Source organism: Manacus vitellinus, unplaced genomic scaffold, assembly GCF_001715985.3.
Source record: "Manacus vitellinus isolate BGI_N305 unplaced genomic scaffold, ASM171598v3 scaffold_35_pilon, whole genome shotgun sequence".
NCBI classification, from domain to species: domain Eukaryota; kingdom Metazoa; phylum Chordata; class Aves; order Passeriformes; family Pipridae; genus Manacus; species Manacus vitellinus.
Genome location: NW_021940498.1, coordinates 1 through 24,728, shown reverse-complemented (window position 1 = coordinate 24,728; position 24,728 = coordinate 1). Strand labels below are relative to the sequence as shown.

Here is a 24,728-nt window from a genome sequence, read left to right as displayed (position 1 = left end):
GAGAAATTTGTGACGTATTTTTGGGTATTCACACTTCCTGATGGTGCCAACGGCTTCAGACTCTTCCAGTTTCAAGGAGATGATATTTATATCTTTAATAAATGCAAGTCAAAACATGCAACTGCCTTCTCAACTCCCTCAGAGCTTTCACAGGTTTATAGGCAAAATGGTCATCTGCCTCAGGCAAAGGAACCTGCCAAGTGCTCTCCTGTTAAACCTTCCCTGCACTCTGCAGTTAAACCTCCCCAGTTCTTTTATGGACATACTGTTGTCATCTGGTGCTGCTTTTTTAGATGGGTAATCATTCCTGGAGTATCCCAGAAATTGTTTAAAACAGTTTTTTTTCCTTGTGAGTGTGCAGACCTCATTACACTCCAGTCTGGTGTGGAACTATGAAAATATGAATAGCTCAGCACCATAAAACTTTGAACCCTGTTGTGGGTAGAAGAGTGTGTCAATACCTTTCCTGAAATTTGCAGCTAATATCTGGGATGCCAGAATAGCACAGCCTGTACTGAGATCCCATTTTGTTTCAGAAATTCTGAGGACAAATATGCAGCAATTAATCTGACTCTGGTGAGCCAGGACTTGGATCATCTATGTCTTCCAATATAAGTTGGGATAACAGTAATTTTTATGAACAAAAACTACAGAGAAGACATTCTGAGGGTTTTTTTTGGCTTGCTTTACTTTATATGTGCTAGTGAAAGAAAATGTGGCCTTTCTAATGTAGCATTGGAAGTTCTTGCATCGAACACTTGCTACTGCTGGCACCTGCAAACAACTTCCTAGAGATACTGTGCTGGGCCTTACTTAGCCTTCAAATTTAGAGGCTCCACTGAGACAAAACCTCCAGTGAGACTGTTTGGGTTGTGCCTTCTGTCTCTTTGAAACAGTGCAGCAGTGGTCATTTGATGAGTGGTCATTTGAGTCATTGCAGCTTTCTATCAGAGGATGGATGTGTATTTAGATTTTGTGTTTAGACTGTGTTTTCCTTTAGCTGTGACAGGGATGTGTAAGAAGTAAGGAAGTCCCTGCTTGGATCCTGAGCCACTGCTGAGAGTGTCTGCCTCTTGCTGAGGTCCACAGTGCTGGCCGTCTGCAGGGCTACAGATCTTCTGCTTGGGGCTGTGAGCGAGAAAAGCAGCGGCAGAGGCACCTCCATCAGATCTGTCACTCTGCTCCCCTTGCTCTGACAGTTCAGTGACAACTGTGATTCAGACACAGAACTGCTGGATTAATCCTTTTTTTTTTCTTCTCTTTCCCTTTAGAGAGACCATCTTTTGTGAAGAGACCGAGTAATTTGGCAGTAACTGTGGATGACAGCGCGGAGTTTAAGTGCGAGGCAAGAGGGGACCCAGTCCCTACAGTAAGGTGGAGGAAAGATGATGGGGAGTTACCAAAAGCAAGGTACAATACATGGAGTTACCTTTTTATGACATCCAGCTTGGTGTATGATGTGACCATTCAACATTTGACAGCCAAAATTTCTTTTTCATGAATAGAGGCCTGTCTTGATCTAAGAAGACGTTTGTAATTACCATTGCGCTCTACTTAAAGTTACAATTTGTGTTGAAAGTTAAGAACAACCTCTTCTCAAGTTGTTGCAACAACACATGACAAAAAATAACCCAGTTCAGTCAGTAATATCAGATACACATTAATTCTTCACCTGAAGAGACTTTTGTGATTACTAAAAGTTTTGGAGATCGTATAACAAATAGTAGAATAGATTACAACATCAAGAAGTCTATATTAGAATTGCAATTGGTATAAAATGTAGTCTGGTAGTGTAGAAAGCTGCCTTGGTTGTACATGTTTTTGTTGCCAAGTTTCCAATTAACTAGTTTTTCTGACATTGCTTTAATTCAGGACAAAAAGTAAGATACCTTATTAAAAATAAATACATTCTCTGATAGATAAATAGATGGATGGATAGATACAGACAGACAGACAGACATAGATGGATTAATTACTTATTTACTTACTTTGAAATTCTGATTATCAGTTTTAAAAACTATTGGGGGAGTGGACTGAAAAAAGAAACCCTTTAACAGTTGGCTTCAGCCATCCAAATCCAGCTTCCTATTAGCCTAGTCTATAGCTTTAATAAAAACTACATAATTTTTAAGAGAAAAATCTATTTACCATAAAGAGAAACACATTGACTGCATTATACAAAAAGCGAAAAAGGTGATGAAAGGAGAGAAAGTGGTAAAAGGCCACATTGTTCTTAAAAAAAAAAAATGAATTGTGATTTATCTTGACTTTCAAGCAATTCTGATCTTCTTGAGTACAATATTTTCTTTTCAACCATATTAAAAAAATCATCCAGATGGAAAAATTGTAGGGAGAATAATAACTACTATTGTATTTACTTGTTAAAAGTATTTTAGCAATAAAAATGTTCTGTGTTAGGGCTTTGCAATTGTATTATGCTTATGAAATTCTGCTGTCAGTTAACTCATGTTGCAAGTAATATCAGAATAAAGTTTTCAAATATTTAGATATATTTTGTTCTTAAAACTTTATTTTGCATTATCAATTTACGTGCTTATACCTTTCTCCCTTATGGGAAATACAGCAATAAGAATATTTGAAGCAAACCCACCATACCTTTACCCTTTGCAGAAATTGTACAAAGTTCCATTATTCCTATCCATTGTTTATTACTGTGTGTATTTAAAGATACGAAATCCGTGATGATCATACCTTGAAAATCCGGAAAGTTATGGCAGGAGACATGGGATCCTATACTTGTGTTGCAGAAAATATGGTTGGAAAAGCTGAAGCATCAGCGACTTTAACAGTTCAAGGTAAGAATGTTTCTTTGCAAAATACTGGAATAAAGCTGATTTTTTTGCACAACAGCTTTATAGAGTTGCTGTAAACAAACTACTTGAGACCATACACAACTATTAGAGTTGCAGCTTATGCAGGGACTCTCTGCTGTATTGTAAAAAAAAAAAAAAAGTGGAAATACAAATTTGACTTGAGTTGTGTTCTGAGGAAATGGAAACACTTCACATGTAGGATTTTTTTGTGAGCAGTCTTTACGGTATTGGGATGGGGATGTTTTGAATTTCAGTTCTTCAAGTTCAGAATCATGTCACTTGCAATCTTTGTATCTGAAACCCTAACAGAAAGAACAAAGTCAATTTTTTCAATTATATATAGTAAAGAAGCAGCGAATGATAAATCTGTTTGTGTATTTTTTAATGCAGTAACCCAGACCACTGGAATTCCTGTTGGTTTTTTCATTATAAAAGCGTATCATGGCACTACTGGCTCTTTGTAAGATAAAAATTCAGTGGAACTCAGTGAACTAATATGTATAAAAATCCTTCATTGCCTTTATATACACAATCCAGATGTTCACTATTCAGATAATCCCTCTCTTCCTTTCCTGGCTAGCAGACAGGCAATGATGTAATCCTAATGCTTTTTTTCTAGGCACTGATGGTTCTTCTGTCCTTTTCCCTGTTCAGTGGGAATTAGTCATTATGGAGTTCTGGAGAAGGATAGGCTTAAAAGTATTTTATTTGGTAACAGGCCTCTATTTTGACACATTTACTGTAACAGGAAAGGTCTTGTCCTTAACCTGCTTTCCTTTTTCCAACAGAAACATTTGGTGTCCCTCTGTTAGGAAAATAGGAATTCTTTTGCTGAAGTTCTCATAAAACCAAGAATTTTTAGATGTTCTGTTTTGTTAGTCACCGTGATGTTTATACATCAAAACTGATACCTTATGTTTGTAAAATAACCAGTTCTTATGATCAGTGTTGCAGAATAAAAGATGAACATGTGAGCACTGAGCACAGTTTATTTAAAAGAAATACTGAATTATTTTTTTAAATGCTGATGTGTTCTGAAGATCAGCTGTTAAACCTGTAAAATGTTAGTATTAAGAAAATTTGCTTTATGACTGGTTGAGCAGTTATTTTTCTGGAAATAAGCTATTGGTAACACTAATCCTTCATAGTCCTATTCAAAATAAGAAGCAAACACGTTCTTGTAATCCCGTTTGTGTTAATGGTGCTATTAGATATAAAATGACTTAAGTATGTAGATGTTAGAGTCAAGTGAGATCTTTTTTGATAATAAACTGGTATTTTTAAGGAACATGATCATAGCTTAAGTCCTGATTCAGCAAGATTCTAATTTTTTAAGTAGTTGTATTACACAGTAGATATTTATATTTTAACAGCTTTGCTCTGAGGATATTGTTATGGGATAATTTGTTTCCCAGTGTGAATGGATTACCTCCTGAGCCATTTGTCTGCACTAATGTCTTTGTAGAAGGGATTGATGTGAGAAACTGCAATGTGTAAGGCCAATTTGTAGTTGGTAATGTAGTAAATTATGATCAAAATCCATTTATTAGCGTATCCGAGAGACTGAGTTTTATGGGAAGAAAAAAAGTACTCCTCTAGAAAATGTATTTTCCATTCAGACTTTTTCCTTCTTTTTCTACCTTCTCCTTTTCTTCCCTCCTCTTCCCTTCTCTTCCCCCGTTTAAAATGCTTAATTTTTTTCCTAAAGGGTCATCTTCTTGACTTTATTCCATCTAGAGAGGTAGTTTTGATCTTGTTTCAGTGCTAAGCTGATATTGTTCTGATTGCTTGCAGACACACAGTTCTTTGAGGTTTTGGGTTTTGTGGGTTTTTTTGAAAGATCTTATGATTTTTTTTTTTTCCTGGTGATTGAAGGAATGCAAATAACAAGTCTTTTTTGCACTTCTGGTAGTTGTCACGTGATCTGTTGACTGTGGAGTTTAGTAGATGTGTGTTCTTGCTGTTATTTTTGTTACCTATTTGTAAACAGAGGGCTCTGCTGCAAATCACAGCCCCAGAAGTTATAGCTGCCACTGTGCAGTCCGGTTAAATTCATAAAATGGCAATGAGAGGGTTGGCCTTGGTTTTGGGGTCGTGTGGGTTAGGGTTTTTTGTCTTGGGTCTTTGTTTTGGGCTTTATTTCCCATTCAGTAACTCGGCAACAGGCTGCGGTGTTTTCGTGCCAGACCATATGCCCAAGAAAGAATATGAGAGTTGTTAGTGGTGACCCCAGATGTGTGTCCATGTTAGGAAAGGGGCAGTTGTCACCTGTCAAGTGTCTGCACACTGGAAGTGCTGCACTGCAATGGAACGTGGCACACAGCAGACAGGGCTCCTGGGGACACTGCTCGGGCTCAGGGCTTGTAAGCGCTGCTAAGAAGAGGACATATCTCCTTCTCTACTCATCATTTTTTGGGCCTCAAGCACTGTGGCTGACCTGTGTATGCTCTGTCAGGTGCAGGGTTATCCAGGGTGTTAAAAGGCGGAGTGTGCAGCACCAGAGCTAATTGAGATACCCGGGTGTCAGGGAGGTGTTGATGTAACACGGCCAATAACCAACCTGGTGTCTCGGCAGAGCTGCTCTGGGCCTGGCAGGGTCCTTTCCTCCAGCTCAGCTCTGGATGGAGCAGACACTGGAGTGCATTGTGCATGCCCTGCAGGGCTCCCTGTCTGGGGAATGCTGCACAGCTCTGCCTCAGAGCTGGTGAGTGGACCCAAACTGTCCCCCTGGACTAGGAACTGTCAATTTGGATAGTTCGACTCTCCCTCTCTCTGTATGAAATAAACTCTTCACTGTAGAAAATACAAAAGAGGGGAGGGAATATAAATTCCATGTGCTCATCAGTAGCATCACAGATGCTCATTGTTGAAATCACTGTTTTCTTCTATACAGGCTCCTAACTTTGGGGATTGTGTTTCCTACATGAAGTACAGATGTTGCATTCTTATTGCAACTTCAGCCATGTTCTTAAAGTAAATTTGGAGTTCTGTATTAACACAGAACTTTGAACCTTTATCTTAAGTCTTTTACTGTTACTGCTTAGAAGCATTTTCATCCCTGAAACTGTGAAGTTACCTTATTTTCTCCTTGGAAAATAAATGGTTAAGAAAATGTCATCCTGATGTTGTTTGCATTTTCCTAAAATTAGAGAGGCTCAGTCTCCTGTTTTCATTTTGCAACAATGTGTACTGCATCTATAAGGCATCCAGAGACGTTGCTAAATACATGTGGAAGCATTTCATTCAGGAGATGATTAATTATTAAATAAATACCTCAGTCAATAAAAAATACCAGGAAGCAGCCCAGAGTACATTTTACTTTGCTAAACATTGTATTTTACCAGGTAGCTGATGTGCTCCAGAAAAGGGAAACAATGGTCCAAAGTCCTTCTCTGGAGCCAGTGGATTTCTCTCTTGCTCTATCACTAAGCAAGTTGCATCTAGTTATTTATTTATATTGTATTTTATATATATGCAAAATGCTTTTCATGTTTTGTGGAGGTTTCTGTTACATGATTTGCTTAGTTTTATGCCTTGAAACAGGACTGTAGAAATAATGATATTATATATTTAATTATTACATATATAATTGAAGACAATGTTCCTAAGACACACAAAATTACCAAAAACTTCATTTCTGAAAGAGAATTAGTTTTACTATTAGTGCATATAGAAGCAGGGCTTCTTCAAGGGTGCAAATTCCATGTTTTACCATGAAAATGCTTTTAAGCAAATCTAAGAACCAAAGGTTTTATGTATTTTCACCTGCTTCCATTTGCTTTGCTCCGATTTGCAGTACTTAATTAGGCTTTTTTTAACAGCTAGTTTTATAATAAGTTTATAATTTATGGTGAAACGAGCTGTACTCTCTGCAACAAGTGTAAGTTATGGCTCCAGTGGAAGTGCAGTTGGCCAGGAACCATTGTAGCAGTGACAGGGTAGATACTTGTCAGCAAGGAGTTAAGAGAAACAGGCCAAGGAGGTCATTTGGCTTGAGGACTTCCCAAGAATCACCAACACTGTGTCTGTTGGTGACTGTGGGTCAGCCACCAGCAGGTTGGCAGTGAACAACAATCTTTGAGTTTTTCTTCACTCTCCTTATTCAAGTAATGACTCTGGAGGAGTGTGCAGTACTTATTACAGTGCCCTGCCTAATATACATCTAAACCTGCAGCAGCAGTGACTGAACTCTAAAATGTAAATTTTTACCATTCAAAGGCACTAAACGCATTCAGTGTTATCAGTTTGGCAGGAAAGAAGAAGAATTCCTGTGGAAATTAGGCTGGCCAATCCATATTTTACAGTGGTGATCTTGAATACCAAGCCTTTTTAGATTGTGGTGTCTTTAATTCTAGGATTAAGAGAGCTCGTCTGCAAGGTAGATAGCAAGCAGAACTTTTGATAAGTGACTTCTGGCTGTGATTTTGCTGTACTAGTCAACTGACAAGGAATTTTAATCTGAAAAGGTGGCACATGCTTCAGGTCTGGAATTTCCTCCTCCTTTCACCTCCTCTTTGTGTAAAGTAGCTTCAAGGCATGCGGTAAAAGACATCTAGTTGATAAGGCTTCTGGGAAGGGCTGAGAATACCACCCAGAATGAAAAGGAATAGGATTTGTTCTTTCATCTCTCTGATACCATAGAAATGTTTCCACTGTGTCAGGCTGCTGGTACACATTAGAAACTGGCTGTAAGTGTAATTGCTTTATAGGCCTCTGAACTATCTATGTTAAAACAACCAAGACAAAATTCAGAATCTGATGGGATTACAGAAATGCTGTTGAGGTATAGGGTGGTTACTATGCCTTGCAGAGAACACCTCACAGCATCATATGGGAATTTAACCACTGGAATTTTAAAACTAGGATTTGGATTAAAATCTGAACTTGTCTACATGGTCACTCTTTAAGTCAGTACTTCTCCTTTTGGAAGAACTAATTTTAAACCACATTGTGTCTTCAGTGCCATGAAAGAGGAAGGAAGAATAGTGACTGTCCAATTAACTTGAGGATTTTTTTAATTTATAAACTTTTGGCAGGATGAACGCAGGAGACCATCACTTGTGATTTGTGTAGCTTGAAGAGCCCATTTCCCCCTTTAATGACTGCTGTAAACTGTGACAGTGCTTCAGATTTCTATCAAGGAGCTGAGGAGTTTGACTGCCACCTATTTCTGCTGAAAGAATAGAAATCTTAGATGTTAGTCAGAAGGAACTGGGAAAACTCTTCTTCAGAGATTAGTACCCTGCAGGTTTTTGTCCTACTGATGCAAGGGATGAACACTAAGATTCCTGGAGCATTTCTAAAACAGAGATAAAAGAAAAATAAGTAAATATTTCAGTGAAATATTTTTTTTAAAAAATTATAGTTGCTTCGAATTGATGTAAAATATTTTAATAAATAACTGCCTCCATGGTTTCAATGTTTTGAAATGGAGGTTGCTTTTCTTTTTACATAGACTCTCACGACAGTGACAGCAATAGCTTACAGGAAAATAATACATAAAAAATGTTGAGATTCCTTCCTTCAATTTGATACTTTGAAACAAGAATTTGAGACAGATGTTTCTGAGCAAGTAGAACAGAAGGAGTCCAAATAATTTGGAGAAATGTTTCTACAAAAATAAGTTGAAGTTAGAGGCTTTCTCCTGCTGAAAGGGGTTTGTTTACTGTAAAGTTCTTAAAAATTCTACATTATAATCACTTGCTGAAGAGAACTGAAGCAAGTAGATTTGTGTAGCATACTTCAGCACTCAATTAAAAAGCAGCAAACAAAATCTGAAGTCTTTTTCCTAATGCCTGAAATTTCCTAAATCCCGTGGCTAGGGAAAAAACAATTGGTTTTGTATCAGGTTTCACTGCTGCAGACTTTACTGTGTGACTGTTGTTATAAAGATAACATTTCAATAATTCTGTCTTTGGAACAGACAAAATGGAATTTTACTACAAGTTGCTGAGTTTGCAGATTTTTGGTTTTATGAATAAATAGAGTGCAAGGAGTAGTAATTTTAATTGGTTGTTCAATGAACAATACTTCTGCTATACATTCATTCTGAAATAAACATAGGCTTTATTAAATATGCTTAACATCCATAAAAAGGCAATACACACTTTATTTTTGCCTTGTTTATAGCCTGGAAGTAATTTTAATAAAGACTACAGTGATTGTAGTACATTCTCTTACTTTTGTTAGTTTACATGCATCAGTAAAATCAGCCATCTCTGAATTGGTCTTAAGAAAACAAATTTAAAAATGCTGACTTACAATAACAGTGCATTCAAACATTGTTTTGATAAGCTGTTTCGAGTACCATTTGTTACCATGAATTGTGTTTTGTTTGAACACTAAAATGCTTTATTGTTAGGTGCTGAATAACACTCAAGAACTGGTAATAAAGTATCTTGCAGTCTTTGTATGTGAACTAAATCACCTCGTAGGCTCAGTATCAGCATCTTTCAGTGCAAGAAAAAAATGGCTTCTTCAGGTTAAACTGCTAAATATCAAATATGCTCACAGTGTTTTCTTCACAAGGTGTCTGCGTGCTCCTCTTGTCCCTATGACCACACGTTAATTCCCAAAGTTTGGGGTGATGTTTTTTTCCCATTTCTGTACGGACTAGGACGACAGAACTGAGACAGAAAGACAAAGCTGTCTGGAAGGTTGCTTGTTTTGTTCTCATAAATGCTCTGTGCTCTCTAAACCCAGCAGTGAAGGGGATTCTGTTCTCTTCATCTTTCAGTGGCCTATGAGAGCCCACTTAGGACTTGCACCTCCACAAATTAGGCAGCAGCTGTTTCTTTTGGCACAATTAAGGTAGCACATTGATACTTGGGTCTCAGTGCAGAGGAAGAAATCACTTGAGAGTTCTGCTTTGGTCCAACAAGGTCTGATGGTCTTTTCTGAACATCTTCCTTCAGAGTTCCTCAGTGCTCAGAACTTTCTAGATTTTTTCCTCGAAGACTATAACCTAACTAAACACTAAACTGCAAAACATCTTTACTAGTCTGTCATGCACAAGTTTTAATGTGTTGCTTTTTTTTGCTACCTGAAATTAAAATTTGTTAATATATCACAGTTACCTTCCTGTTGACTTTATGAAAGAGTAAATTCAGGTATTAGTGTAGACTTAAGTTGTCTATGTGGGGGGTATGACATCCCTGTGAGAAGAAATCCAGATTTCTTTTGAAATAGTATCTATTTCAGTCGAGAGTATTCCTCCCTGAGTATTGCATGCCCAAAATAACATTTTTTAATGATCACAACTTACTGCACTGTAGAGATTTATTGTCCTTCCATTTTTAGTGTGTGCTTGGTTTCCATTGATCATGAGGCTTTGGCCACTTTTCACAAATAGCTTTAACTTGTTATAAGAAGGTTGCTATGGATTTCAAGTTCTTCTTTCCAAAAAGTAATCTGTGCTGTCATAAACAGCTGGGAAAAAAATCCCACTCCGTTTCCCTTTCAGCTATACTATCTTTAACTGGAAGTCAAAAAATTTAGTAGGAAGCTCCTAAGATTTCTTCAAATAGTATCCAGCTCTCATAATCTTTTTGTACTTCTGCACAGCTTATTTAAAATTCAGCTTTTTTTCACTCTTTTAAAAGGCTTTAGTATAAACATTTGTAGCCACGACTACTTAGATTGCAGCAGTGCCTAAAATTACATCAGTAAAACACAGGGGAAGACAACTCTTTTCTGGAAAGAGAATCCTGGGAAACAACTTCACAGTTTACTGCATTACTCTGGTTTTTAAATAGATGGAATTAGACTTGTCAGAAGTATGCTTTCTAAATTATGTTTGGTTTATAGCGTGGTTTAGGAGATTCAGAGCAAGGAAGGGGGCAGGGAGACTAGGAGAGGAACTTTTGGAAGATCTTAAATCCCCCTCTCCCCCTCTCTGTCTTCAACCCTCCATATTTCAGATATCTCTTGTCACCTCAAGGCAATGACTACAGGATTTATACGCATTTTAAACTGCAAACTACATGTATTAACCTGAAAAGTGCTACCTTTTAAAACCACGTCGCAAAGTCTATTTCCACATTTTTATCTTAGAAATCTTCTTTGACTCCTGCAGGAGGAGAGATTACAAACTACTTGTTTTGTAGCTAGTATCAGCAAAATCAGCTGCAAATCAAAAATACCTCATGTGAGTACATTTCACACACTGTTCTTTTCCCACAAATTTTTGCAGTAGGTTCCTCCCACACACACATAGGCAAACACACACACACTTGTGTAGCCCTTTTCACCTTGACTTTTTAAGCGTTCTAAAGGGAAGATTCGTTATCCTGCTGTGAATCAGACTTTAAAATAATATAGTTGCATGGCTGTTACACAGCTGAGATGGACCCAGACTTTACTGCTCAGCCCCATCAGAGTTTAGAAGGGAAACACATCTCAGCTTAAACTAAATCTCAAAATGGCCGGAAATCCAAAAGGAGTTGATGCCGTTTGATTGCTCTTGCAACAAGAATAGCACCCAAGCAGGGCATTTTGTTAATGCACAAATCTTGTGCTGTTTAGCAGCAGAGGCTGGAGTTTAAGCCACGGAAGAGAGAAAAGAAGCTTAGTAACATTTTAATGCCAGTAACAAAACCATCAAGCTGTTGAAACAAATTGCTTGTTGCTCGGGCTGCAGGGCTGGGAACAGAAGCCTTCCTGCTTGCTGCAGGAGGGAGAATCCTTGATTTTGAATCCATGGCACTTTAGGCTCATCTCTAAAATCGTTTCTGGAGTTGGTGATGTTGAGCTACCATGCTGTGCGTGTTTAAGTAGGTCTTCTAAAGCCATGTCCTCACCTGTATCTCTCCCTGGTATGTGTAGCAGCTCCAGATGCACTTGTATTTTCAAGGTTTTATGTGTGCTGTCAGCACCAAGGAGCGGTACTTGCCTTTTTTCCTCTCTCAGGCCACTTTCTTCTGGAGTACACGAGCCCTCCTGAGTACACACAGGCGCCTGCCCTTTTTCCCTGGGTTTCAAGTCAAGAGGCATAAGCTAAATCCAGCCAGGCAGGCATGTGCCATGTGCTGAGAATGAGTCATGGTCAGAGTCAGCGTCATGGTGATGTGACTACCAGGTTTCCAGACTGCAGCTGTCTTGTTCCTGCTGATTGCAGTGCAGATGGATAAGTGCACAGGGAGGAGTGCAGCTGGCAGCCTGCTGGTCCCCAAGAGTGGCACTGTTTGTGTAGGGCGTAGTCCTCAGCCAGCCTGTTTCTAAGTTACTGCCCAGCACATGTGTCGTAGTTTAACCCCAGCCAGACACTAAGTATCACACAGCCCCTCACTTGCCCCCTCCACACCTTCCCCCCCAAGTGGGACAGGCAGAAGAATCAGGAAAAAATACCCCTTCACAAAATAACAATCAAAACAACCCACCACCAAAAAAACCCACCAAAATTTGTGGATTGAGAGAAGAACACTTTATAAATTGAAACAAAGTAAAATATATTCCTACTAATACTACTACTACTACTAATAATAATAATAACTTTTATGAAAGAGAGAAAGAGAAATAATAAGTGATGCACACTACAATTGTTTACTGACTGATGGCCAACCTGTCAGCAGTCAGCAGTTCCCAACCAACTCCTTCCAGTTTATATATTGGATGTGATGTTCTATAGTACAGAATATCCCTTTGACCAGTTCAGGTTATGTTCCCTCCCAGATTTTCACAAACCTCCTTACTGGCAGAGCATGAGACACTGAGAAGTCCTTGACTTAGGGTAAACCCTGCTTAGCAACAGCCAAAACATCAGTGTGTTATCAACATTATTCTCATACTGAATCCAAAACTCAGTACTACACTAGCTACTAAGAAGAAAATTAACACTATCACAGCCGAAACCAGGACAACCTGACAAGTTTTCAGTGTTCAGACAGAAGAGGGAGTGTGAATCAATTGTAAACAAAAATAAATAAATACAATTTTTTAAAAAAAGTCATTGGGAAGTCTATTGAGGAAAACAGCATCTCATTGATACTGAGATTTTTCTGTTATTAACTTTTTTGTGCATGAGCCTGAAATGTTGTAATGGGTTTCTGGGTTTTCTAAAGGTGATCTTACCATCAAAACTATTTTTCCAACTAATAAGTCAACTGCTTTCTGTCTTAATTTCATTCTCTTACAGTACCATTATAGAAAACAATTACTCTCTTTCTTTTCCAATCACTTAGATTTTTATCTTCTCAGGTTTGGTAAATTTGAAGTTATTATAGTCACTTGTTCCTTTAAACCTAAGAACTGCTTATCTGACACATCAACAGCAATCTAAAACAGAATTTTTCCAGTCATCGTAAATATAATAAACCACAATCGCTCCCTTGGTGGGGGTTTGGAATTACAAGTCATCACTTTTGATTTGAAACATCAAAAATCTCATGTAAACATTTTGCCTCAACTCGCATGGCTGTGACATGTTTGGCGCCAGACTCCTGGACCTTTCCTCAGAAGTTTGCGCTGCACTGTGTCACACTTGGTGCTCTGGGACCATGCACTGTGAAAGCATTCATGGTGAGTGAGGGTGTCCCAGCCTGGTCCTACATCAATGTGAATTTTATCCGAAAATCGGGGAAAATATGAATTATTTATATATGCATTTAGACCTCAGGAAGTGACAGCTGAAAATAGAGACCGGTGAGGATGAAAAATGATACACTCTGATTCTTTTGTGATGTACCTGGTGTTATTTTCCCGTGTTTTTCACTGGCTGAAGCCTGGAGGCAGCTGAATGGCAGCATTTATATTTTTTTCAGAAAAAGAGATTCAGACCTTTGTTTATTTCTCTGTAGAAAGTGATACGTCCCACAAATGACTGCAGAGAGATGTGCATATCGAGGACACTGAGTGTTTCAGATTGCTTTGATAAGAACAAATAGCCTACAAATCACTGGATAGGAAATGGAACATGGCACATTGTCTTAAACTATCTCCCTTAATAATAGTTTTTGCAAAACAGCAACATAAATACCTGGTAGTCATGTTGCCGAGAGGCATTCAGTGGTCCTCATTCAGATACTTTAAGGTAAAAAGTAGTTAATTAGATCTCAGAATTTAACAGGATTAACAATTAAACATATTTTTGAACAGAAGATGTTGGCAGCTTTTTGCTCACTTTTTGTTTGGAATTAGGGAAAGATTTGGAAAGCGAAATTGTTCAGAATTTTTTTTTTTTTTAAGGCATGAACAATCTGAGCTTGACCTCTTTGCTAAACATACTGAGACTCTCACATTTCCTCTGCGTGTAACTCTCGTACCCAAATTTACTGTGCCCACTCATTTCAGACAGAGAGTATAAACAGTGGGTTTCTCACCCATTCCTTTCATCCCAAGATGATAAACAGCTGAGTTTCAGCCCCTCTGTAGAACTGCAATGCTCCATGACAGATAATGCAACTATCTCTGTACTATCCCTGCTCTGGAGTTTCTCCTCTGTCACTGTCCAGTCTGTATCTGCCCAATCCCCTCGGAAATGCCTGCTTCCCACTCTAACTTGTGTCCCTTTTCCTACCAGTTTGTTTCTATAGGCACATTCAATCTCTCATAGTTTTCACTTCAACTGGGATTAACAGATCACAGAATTATTTGAAAGGAATCTAAATTTGTTTGTGACTGCCGTTTCCTAGATGAGTCATAATGGCCAAAGATTTGTACAGAAGCTAAAGACTGTATATGAGCTTAACTGTTGTATGTTATTATTGTCCTGAAGATTGGGATTGTTTCATTTCTCTGGTGTAGAGTTGTACTTTCTTGCTTCTTTTATAATTGTCTCTAGAAGTGTCAAGCACTCCTTGAAGACATGAAGATTTTTTTTTAAAATTCAAAAATGAAACACACTGAGCTTAAATTGAAAATATGCAATTTGTGTCAGTTAAATAACAAGATATCTTCTGAGCACCTGGAAGGTATTCCTAAATAGTACTAGTCAGACCAATAATTAATGAGTATTTAATATGCAGAACAAAATACTGGTCGGTAATTAAGTACCACCTTGGATCTCAAGATCTCAAAAGCACCTTCTTAGTCTAAATGAATGAAAATTTCTATAATTCTGCTCTCTTTGGAATAAATAGTTACTACCACTGCTTTCAAGAACAGGATACTTGCAGTTTATAACTTGCCCAAATATCAGACCAAGAAATAGACACAACACTGTAATATTTTATTCTAACTATGAGGAAACCAATGAGTTACAGGCATTTACAAACCTAAGCTAATCGCAGCAGTGCATGGTGGGAGGACAAGAGACAATTGATTTAAGTTGAAACAAGGGAGATCAAGGGTGGATGTGATGAGAAATTTCCTCACTGGGTGGACAGCCAAGTGGTGGAGCTGGTTGCCAGAGAGTCTGTGCATTCTTATTCCTTGAAGTTTTTCAAGACCTGACTGGATCAAGCCTTGGCTGACCTTGTAGCTGACCCTGCTTGAGCAGGAGGTTGGACTAGAGACCTCTGAGGTTGCTTCCCACCTGATTCTCATATGAACCTACAATACTACATCTGTCAAATACAATAGTTGCTCCATTAACATCTGGCAACTATACTGGTCTGTAGTTTAAGTCCTAAAACTGTAAATTCCTACTCCTGTGAGTGCATTTAATGATATCGATAGTCCCAGTGAGGTTGATAGGATTGCTGGTAAGAATAAGGCATTAAAAGATCACATCACTAGTCTGGAAACTGCTTTTCTTTTGGTTTTTTGTTCAGTGAATGGACACATCTTCCCTGAAAAGCCCACATGTCAAGGAAGTTATACAAAAGGCAAAAATATTATTCCTTTGGTAGTTGTGGTTTTACATGCTAACTTCCTGTCTTTACAAACAGGTTATTCCTCCTAATTGCCATGTGAAAAGCCATGATTAACACAGGGAAAATTAATTTACTTTATAATTGAAAGTGCTGTCAAATAAAATATGCCATAATAGAGGAAAACCTCTTCTCTGTTTTAGTAACCTTAGATATCAATAGACTGCAAATCAGACTAAGAATGTGGTCTTTGTTGTAGATGTTGCTATTATTGTTGTTCTTTTAAACCACATGATATCCCTGTGACAGAATTGTTTAAATTTTTCTATGAAACTTCACCCTTTGCCCTTTCCACAGATTTGCAACCAATGTGATGCCCTGTTTCTACAGGGATTTATTTTCACGTATCAGTATCCCCTCTGTTTTTACAGGTGGGCAAAAAAATATGTTCGTTTGACAGGGTTACTTTTGACCTACAGTAAGAAATGCCTAGTGAAAAGAGAAGTGGAAATTCAGTACTTAGAAGCTAATTTAATTTGTGGAAATGTAATTAAGCAACCAAGACAGATTTCTGTCTGTTAGAGGTTTTCAGGTGAGTTTTCAGTAGAGGACTTGAGCAGCTCTGCACTGCTACCAAGAAGGCTGAACTTTTCTCTTCTTGGCACTACTCAACTAATGGAAAATTGATAATTTAGAGTTACTTCCTCCATGCAAGAATTGCATCCCATTAAGTCTCTTATCAGGCTGCTTCATGTAGAATATGAGTTGTGTTTTGTGGAGAAGCATTTATAATTCCAGGTCAGACTGTAACTGCAAGTTTAGTAAAGAGCTTTTCAGTTAAAAAGGAACTGTTACTAGGTAATCTGCTTACACACAAACAAGAGCAGCTAGGAGCTGAATCTTTGGGAAGAGCATGTTTCTCTCAGGAATTCATGTGTATCATTTTTTGGCCACTTCTCTTACAAATCACAGACTTGCAGATAATCTGAGCAGAGTAATGCACACTGATGTTCCTTTTGAGAAATACTGAACCCAGACACCTAGAGAAGCCTAGTGCACATCCGGAATAGTGCCTTAAAATTGAAACTCAAATGTTTGAAAAATGGTAATTTCAACTTCCTCTGTTTGGGATCATTTCCTTAAAAAAAAAAAAAAAAGAATCTCTAATATCATAAAACTCAAATCTCTTTGATCTGGTTTTGGCACATTGAGTTGCAGCTTCTTGGCTTCAACATGTTCCAAATTCCAATATTATATCATATTCTGTTTCTGCTTCATTTTCATAATACACCTGGAGTCCCCTCTATTCATTCAACAGGAAGCCACTGTTCCTCATGCCTAATGAATGTTGGCAAATTTGATTATTGTTGGTTTCCTCCATGTGTTTATCAGAGGATGCTGTATTGAGGGTGCTTAGCTACTTGATACAACAGTGTACCTTTACCCTTGCTGAACAACAGTTGGTTTACTTTCAACATAAAGAGCACCAAAGTGCAGAAGGGCTCACTATTTTTAACATGCATTTAAAAAATTATATATTTTTGGACTTCTACTGTAAATATCTTACACGAACTATGCTTTTTTGAGTAATTTTTTTTTTTTTGGTCAGTGTCTGTGTATATTTTCAAAATGCATTATTTTTAGGTTTTTATTTTCAATCTGTTCTTTCCATCAGTGATATGTGGTTGGAATGCTTTCTAACATGCCTTTTCTTTTACAAGTAAAGTTAGCCTGCCAGGATCTGTGCCATTTTGAAGTTTATGAAAATTTTCATCTATGGTTGAAGGATAATTTAATGTTTGATAATTAACTGCTGACCATTTCCATTGGAAAATCTAATATTTTGCAATAAATGTCTGGTTTTGAATATTTTAATGAAATTGAGGTTTGGGGGGCAAAGAAAAGAGTTAAGAATCTTTTTGAATTAATTTTAATTGTGGTTTACTTTTAATTTACATTTAATAGCAAGCATTATGACCTTGACACAGCAGTCCTGTACTAAAGAGGTTCGTGTGTGGGCTAAATGCCTTAGCATATTATTAATTTTTTAATAAACTTTCTTTTGTACTTTTTAGTAGCTTCAGAAAGAAATATTCCGTTTGTAAATGTTTGGATGCTTTAGAAAGGGTGTAAATGTCACTGTTCCATTTCAGCAACATTTCAGAGCAATATTTACTAGAGATTTTAAGTTATTTTGCCATGGAAAGCTCTTGATGCAGAGGAATAATGATAATGTAAAAAAAAAAAAAAAATTACTCCGGGTTACACAACAGTTCATTAGAAAGGCTTGGAGCAGAACCCAGACTGCCTGATCATTATTTCAGTCTGTTATCCATTTTCCTCTACCACCTGCTTTCAGTATTTGAAAGACTGCTGCTTAAAAAGAAATTAAAAATATGTGGATTAACATTTTAAACTTATTTTTCATATATCAGAATGTATATATGTGTTTTCTAAGGTCCTTACCATGGATCTTTTTGTTTTCCTTTTTTTTTTTCTTTTTAGTTTTGCTTTATTCTTTGCTTTGTTTCATGTCTATTCAATTTTATTTATTCCATGTTTTCTTTTTGTTTTGTTTCTGTTTTTAGTTGTGTCTGGTAAGTTGAAATTTTATTGGCCATCTTCTAGTCATCGTATCACTGTGACGGGAACTTCTCCTCCCCTTCCCATCCATCCCCTTCCATGTCCTTCAACCAGTCAGCTCCCATCTTTTACTTGTTATTGACAAGACACATCGAACAGAATAAATTCTGCATGAAGTATGGGTAACTTAATGGCAAAGAGAAAGGTAATGGGTTGCAAACTTTCTGTCTGTTTTTATGTGATGTAAATGAGTCAAATCCTAATGTCTTCTTTCTTCGGTGACTGCATTAGTTGAACTTCAAAGTGTGCTATAAAAAATAATGTTTGGTTTAGAGGTCTCAAGGATAAAAGTTGTTCTCTCTTTACATGGATTATTATTTTGGCATCTTTTACAGTCTTATCATTACATGCCACATGTGTGTGACCCAAGGTGTGAAATCAAACTGGCATTAAAGAAAAGAGACAGTGAAAATGCTTCCAGTACAGTTAACGTTGAATGGAATTTAATAACAGTTTCACTTAACCCTGCTTCATTTCTTCTGACATTGAAGCTAATAAAACTTTTATTAATTTACCTTAATGGGAATAGATTTAGAATAATACATATCTGGGTAAAATGCATATATATGCATATATATTTAGAATAATATCCATACAAATGCATACTTAGAATAATATCTAGAGAAACATGTGCCTATTTACATTTTATAAATTCTACCATGCTTGCCTGTAAGACTAAATTCCCCCTTCTTTTTTGTGTTCAGTAGTCCCTGAACAGTCATCTACAAACACAAACATTCAACTGTTTCTCCAATGGTCAGAAAAAATATCTCTTTATAGCTGTATCCATCCTCAAGTACAACAAAATCTAAAACCTTATAAATCCTCTGCACTACCACAGGATTTTGGAACCTCAGTCCCATTTTGTGTGACATTGTGTCACAGTCTAGTATAGAACCAACCAAGCCCTAAATTCAACTCAGTGCTAAATTTATTCTCATTATTAGAATGTAAGAGAATAACAAAGGTGCTTCACCCTCATCTCCATTTTCCCCATCATACCTTACAACCCTGTGGCAAACCCCCAACCAGTTCACCTTCTGTTCTAAATGAAACCTGCTGTCATCTCAAAGTGTTCCCACATCTTCTTCCGAGGTACTGGTTCAGCGTTTCAGAGCTAAATGTTTTGAAGTCTGCTAATTACTGTAGGTCAATCTTACCTTCACTTTGCATAGTTTCTTATCTAAGGAAATGCTAGGGAAGGTAGCATTTGCATCCAAATGTGCATAATAGTATGTTATGCTTTAAAAATTCCTCTGAAAGATGGAGGGTGATAGGAAGAGTGTATTCTGATGTGAACTCACTAGGGAGCAGAAACACAAGGCGTGGGGAACAGATAAATGCAAATCTTGGCCCACAGGAACACTGAAAGTGATTTTTTTTTTAGAAAGGACTTGAGTGTTATTGAATTTATTCTAGATAAAGCCACAATAGCTTGATATTTGTAAAACTCATTATTATAAAGCATGTCTTTGAATTCTATATATTACACCGTTTCTAATGAAAAATCTTGTAAATACATAAATCTTAAGAAGGAAAAAAAAAAAAACAAACACCAAAAAGTGTTCAAGTTATTGAAGTCAGATACAAAACATCCCCTTTATTCTCAGTCCAAAGAAGCAGGAGAGCATAATTAGTTTTGGACAGATGATCAGAAGAAATTGGAAATGAATAAGTAAATGGGCTTTCATTGAATGCACATTTTTTAAGAAATAAGAGTTAACAGCGTATAAAACACACTAGATTTTTTTTTCTGTGCTAGCACCACCAAGATATCTAATGCTGTCATCTATGCTGATATTTTTTTTTTTAATGTGACTGACATGATTTTTTGACATTCTGTTTACCACTGGATGAAGGGGTTGTTGAAGTCTGTACAAGTCAAACAGTTTGGGCAGTGCTGGCAGTATTTATAACGTTAGGCTGAGCAGATGTTTCAAATTTGCCTTCATTTGCATATATATTTTGTTTGAACATGCTCTTGCCTATGTAAATGAGGAAGACATTTAGCTCTGCTGTTCCTTTAAATTCATTCCTTTTCAGTGTTTGAACTGAAGATTTTAAGTGGTTATAATTTGTCGAATGGTATTTCTTGGGCTTTTAAGTTTTTTTGAGTCCACGGCTACATCAAAAGTCTCTTATATAAGCACTTAAGGGCTTTTTCTCTCCTCAGTTTTCCTAAATCAAAGATGATGAGTTTTGTACATGTAAGCCTGACTTTGTGGTTACTCAGCAGTCTTTCTTGCAGTCCTTAACAAAGTGTGTCCTCTAGGCCAGTCGTCCCTCGAAGGTTTCTCCATTCTGACTTGCAGCCCTATTCGTCCTTTAAAAACCAAATTGTAACAGATTTGTTTGTGTTGGTGACTGTTGCTCTGCAAGTTGTCTCATCAAGTTGGTGGGATTTATTTCCTTGTACACACGGTCAGCAGTAAAACCACATGTTGCTCAGTTTTAATTGGGAGGTCCAGACACTAAAAAAATCATCTGAGCGATGCCAAGGCCATTAGAGACTGATGTGTCTTTGTGCTGCCTCTCCTTATTAAAGAAACTTTTCTGGTTTACACCACTTAAAGTCAGTAGGCTAATTATTCTTTTGAATTGGTTAATAGCAGTGTGATTTATTTTTTGGTTTTTTTGGTGCTTTCCTTTCAGAGCCTCCACAGTTTGTTGTAAAGCCTCGAGATCAGGTAGCTGCACTGGGGAGAACGGTGACTTTCCAGTGTGAAGCAACTGGGAACCCTCAGCCAGCCATCTTTTGGCGGAGAGAGGGAAGTCAGGTAAAACAACCTTTCTCTGCCTTCTTCCAAAGATGATTTCACATGAGAGAAAAATATTTTATTTATTCTTTTAAAGGTGTGGAAAACAGGTTTAGAGCTTGGAGTTGCTGGGTATTTATTCCTTTCTTCTAAGTCACGTGCCTTCTGTGCAATGATAACCCAACTAAGAGGGATGTCTATGTTTTGCTGTCTTCCATTTTCTCCATGAGTGTAAAAAAATAAATCTGTAAATCAGCTAGAAACATTCCATGTTTCACTGCTGTGATAATCTACTTCATCCAACAGGGAGAACTTTTAAGACATGGAGGTGGAGATGACTTCTGCTAAAGTTTGTTGGAAACCCCCAAATACTCCCAGGTTTTCAGAAAGTTTCTTTCTGGGTTTGTGGTACAGCAGTTAGTTTGCCATGTGTTTTTTAGTGTCTGGCAAACTAACCCATTTGCTGTATTGATCTGCATCACTGCATGGGTAGGACTCTAGTTATGGGCTGAGGAAATCTACTTTCCCACTCCATCAGTTGATTGACGGACCATACCTGAATAGGTCACTTTTTCTCCCAGGTTCCTTACTTGAATGGGAGGGAAAATTATTTCCAACCTCTTTGTAAAGGATCTTGAAAGCCAGTGGGTGAAACACAATATAGCACAGCAAGAGAATCACAGTTTTCTTTCAGAGTCATCTTTTGAAGGAGGGATGTGACACAAAGTATTCTTTATGGGAAGGAAAGAAGGAATATGGGATTCTGGTTTTCCTGTGAATGAAGGAATGAATGGTGCAATAGCATATGACAGGGTTCTTTGTGTTACAAAACAATAGGTCAGAGAAATTGAGAACACTTAGAGATTGGCTTCTTTACTCCATTTGCAACATTTCTGTCTGAATACCTAAGTACAACTAGACTACAAACCAGATTCAGATGATAGTCTTCAATAGTATAAGTATACCAGAATATTATTCTTATATTTTTGTGTTAGCTGGATCTTGTTTATTTATTTTCTTATTTTACCAAGTGTTGTCTAGAACATCATTTTTTTTGACTCATTTTTGGCTCTGCTGAGTGATGACTAGTTGTGATGACTGAAGGAACTGAAAGAGGTCAACAACCAGGGTTTGCTAAAACTGAAGTAGAGAATGTTGTGTCCCATTCCTTTGGATGATTTTTGGAAATGCAAAATGTAATTAAACAAGAAAGAGAGTTAAAAAATAGCCTCTGTAACCTCTAAGTATTTCCATTCACAAATTTTTCAGACAGTAGTAGAAATTTGGGTTCAGTATTTGATGTAAAGGACTTATATTATTTTGATTACCATTCTGATTTTTGACCAGTGTTGGTAAATACTATGTACTTCATGCCAAAACTATCTAAAAAGGCATAGGATTTACTTCTGTATCATAAGACTTTTCATAAAACACAAACACTATGATTAGCAAGAGCTAAAGAGCATCATGGTGCTTATAATGCCAAGGTTGTGGGTTCAGTCCCCATACAGACCATTCACTTAAGAGTTGGACTCAATGATTTTGTAGGTCCCTTCCAGCTCCAAAAATTCTGTGAACTAAGCTCAGTATCTCTTTTTTTTTTAAAAAACTTCTCCATTCTTAGGAAGGCAGATGTTAAAATACAGATAAGTAAACCAACATCTGCATTTAAGTGAAAGAAATCGAATGCCCTGGAGCAAGTTCTAAAAAAGAACATAAAAGCAAATTACTGAGGTTCACCACAGTTGCTTGCACCATTGTGGTATCTGTACATATCACATCTTCACTGGCATCTGTTTAACTTTGTGCAACATCTGACATTAACCATAGAGGATGTTAGAACATTCCCAAAAATCTTACACAATTATGTGTGCGTATCTGCACCTATTTTATCACAAAAGATCCTATAGAATACCACATTGTGGTATAGACATGCTTAAGACAGGAAGAGCCGCAAGTTTTCTGTGTAATGTAAAAAGATGGATTTGTTTAGATATATTAAAGTTAAGATTACTGATGTTTGAATTTGTTTAACCCTTTCCCCCCCCCTTTTCTTTCCTGTACATCTTGCAGAATCTGCTTTTCTCATACCAGCCCCCTCAGTCATCCAGCCGATTTTCAGTTTCCCAGACAGGAGACCTCACCATCACCAATGTCCAGAGATCTGATGTTGGGTACTATATCTGCCAGACTTTAAATGTTGCAGGAAGTATCATAACAAAAGCCTACTTGGAAGTTACAGACGGTAATCATGGATTCAGTTTATCATTTCCAAGTTTTTGTTTTTGTTTTGAAGACAGCAGTGGAGTGATGTGACACTGCTTTGAAATCTGCTTTGCATAAATGTGGATTGCATGTGTCTTTGAACATAAAAATCCTGTTTTGACCGTCTCTGTCAGGGGTTTAAAATTCTGGATATTGTGTTACACTCTATTTCCATTTTGTATTTGGTAAGTACATTCAGTTTATGGATTTTTGTCAAATCTGTTAATGTTTATCTCACTCTTTTTTACCTTCCCCCACTACATTGAGTTTACTTTCAGATTATTTGCTGACTCTTTATCCCTATTATTGTCCATTTGCTTAGCATCTCCCCTGTTTTTTAATATTCCATTTTAGCAATGAAAAAAATCTCAACCTATGTAGAGATCAGCAGGATAACATACAAATTAAAATTATTATACATCTCTTTTTAGGAGTAGTTGGGAAAAAAATTAGGATGAAAAAGCTACAGGGAGCATGACTACAAACAGTACTACATGCTAATGTGAGGCCAGTTTCTAATTATGAGATATACTCCATATTTTTAACAGCAGAGATACTCAGGGAAAATATTAATCTTAGCACTTATGGAGAAACAGGACAAGAGGAGGGAAGCTGTTGTCTGAGAATAGTTTATATAAAATAGCCCTTTGCACTACAGAAAACATAGAAATAATGCAGTACTAGAAACATGCAGTGAACCTGGAGAATAATATTTTTTATTTACACCCCCTGAACTGAGATTGGAGGAATAGGACTACATCCTTTCTGGTTTCTCACAAGTGATAAGCCACATTTTGTGATCCTCTTTTATCTAATTTTTTCACTGGGGAGAAGGCTGTGGCAAAGTGAGAGATAAACTTAAAATAGAAAATTAAGAAAATGAAAGAGTTTTTCAGCTAGTGGCCTATGTCATCTGAACTTGGAAAAAAACCACTTTAAATATATTTTCTTTACTCTATGCACTGGATTATATGTCTGGATATATGGATGTCTGATATATATGGTAGGTAAATATATGATAGATATATAGAGATGATTTTAAGGTATATGGATATCTGATATATCTGATATATGGATATCTGATGGGTAGTTGTTTTCTATAATGTCTTGGGACAGTAATTTTTTTGGTACTTTCATGAAAGCGAAGGCAGGATATACTGAATGATACCTAGGTGTTCTTAATAGAAGTTACCATCAACTTCAGTGGCACTTAAATTAACTGTGAATTTCAGTGGCATTGGATTTCTCCTCTAGAGCACAGATGGGTCAGACTCTTACCATTGGCAACTGCAAAGCTGATTACAAGCTTGTCAAAGTCAAATACAAATTTTAGGTGGGCTTATTTTTGACTGTCTCTGCAGAGAAAGATACTAATGGCCTCACAGTGCAATGCAACAGGTTGGGACAAGAACTAAAGGATAAATGAAGCAGTTGAAAACAGAGTGTCATTTGAACATGCAAATGAAATTATGGGTGTTGGAATT

The 24,728-nt window shown here is 37.1% G+C and overlaps 1 protein-coding gene across 1 annotated transcript in view; it reads left to right on the top strand.

Moving 5' to 3' along the window:
- ROBO1 (roundabout guidance receptor 1) overlaps nucleotides 1-23,224 on the top strand; it is a gene marked incomplete at its 3' end in the record, with an annotated part of 647,376 nt that extends 624,152 nt beyond the window's left edge. The window contains exons 7-11 of the mRNA XM_029961508.1: nucleotides 1,272-1,410; nucleotides 2,689-2,816; nucleotides 18,169-18,177; nucleotides 20,876-21,000; nucleotides 23,053-23,224. Coding sequence (XP_029817368.1) covers nucleotides 1,272-1,410; nucleotides 2,689-2,816; nucleotides 18,169-18,177; nucleotides 20,876-21,000; nucleotides 23,053-23,224 — 573 coding nt within the window. The remainder of the gene's footprint in view (nucleotides 1-1,271; nucleotides 1,411-2,688; nucleotides 2,817-18,168; nucleotides 18,178-20,875; nucleotides 21,001-23,052) is intronic.
- Between the last annotated feature and the right edge of the window lie 1,504 nt (nucleotides 23,225-24,728).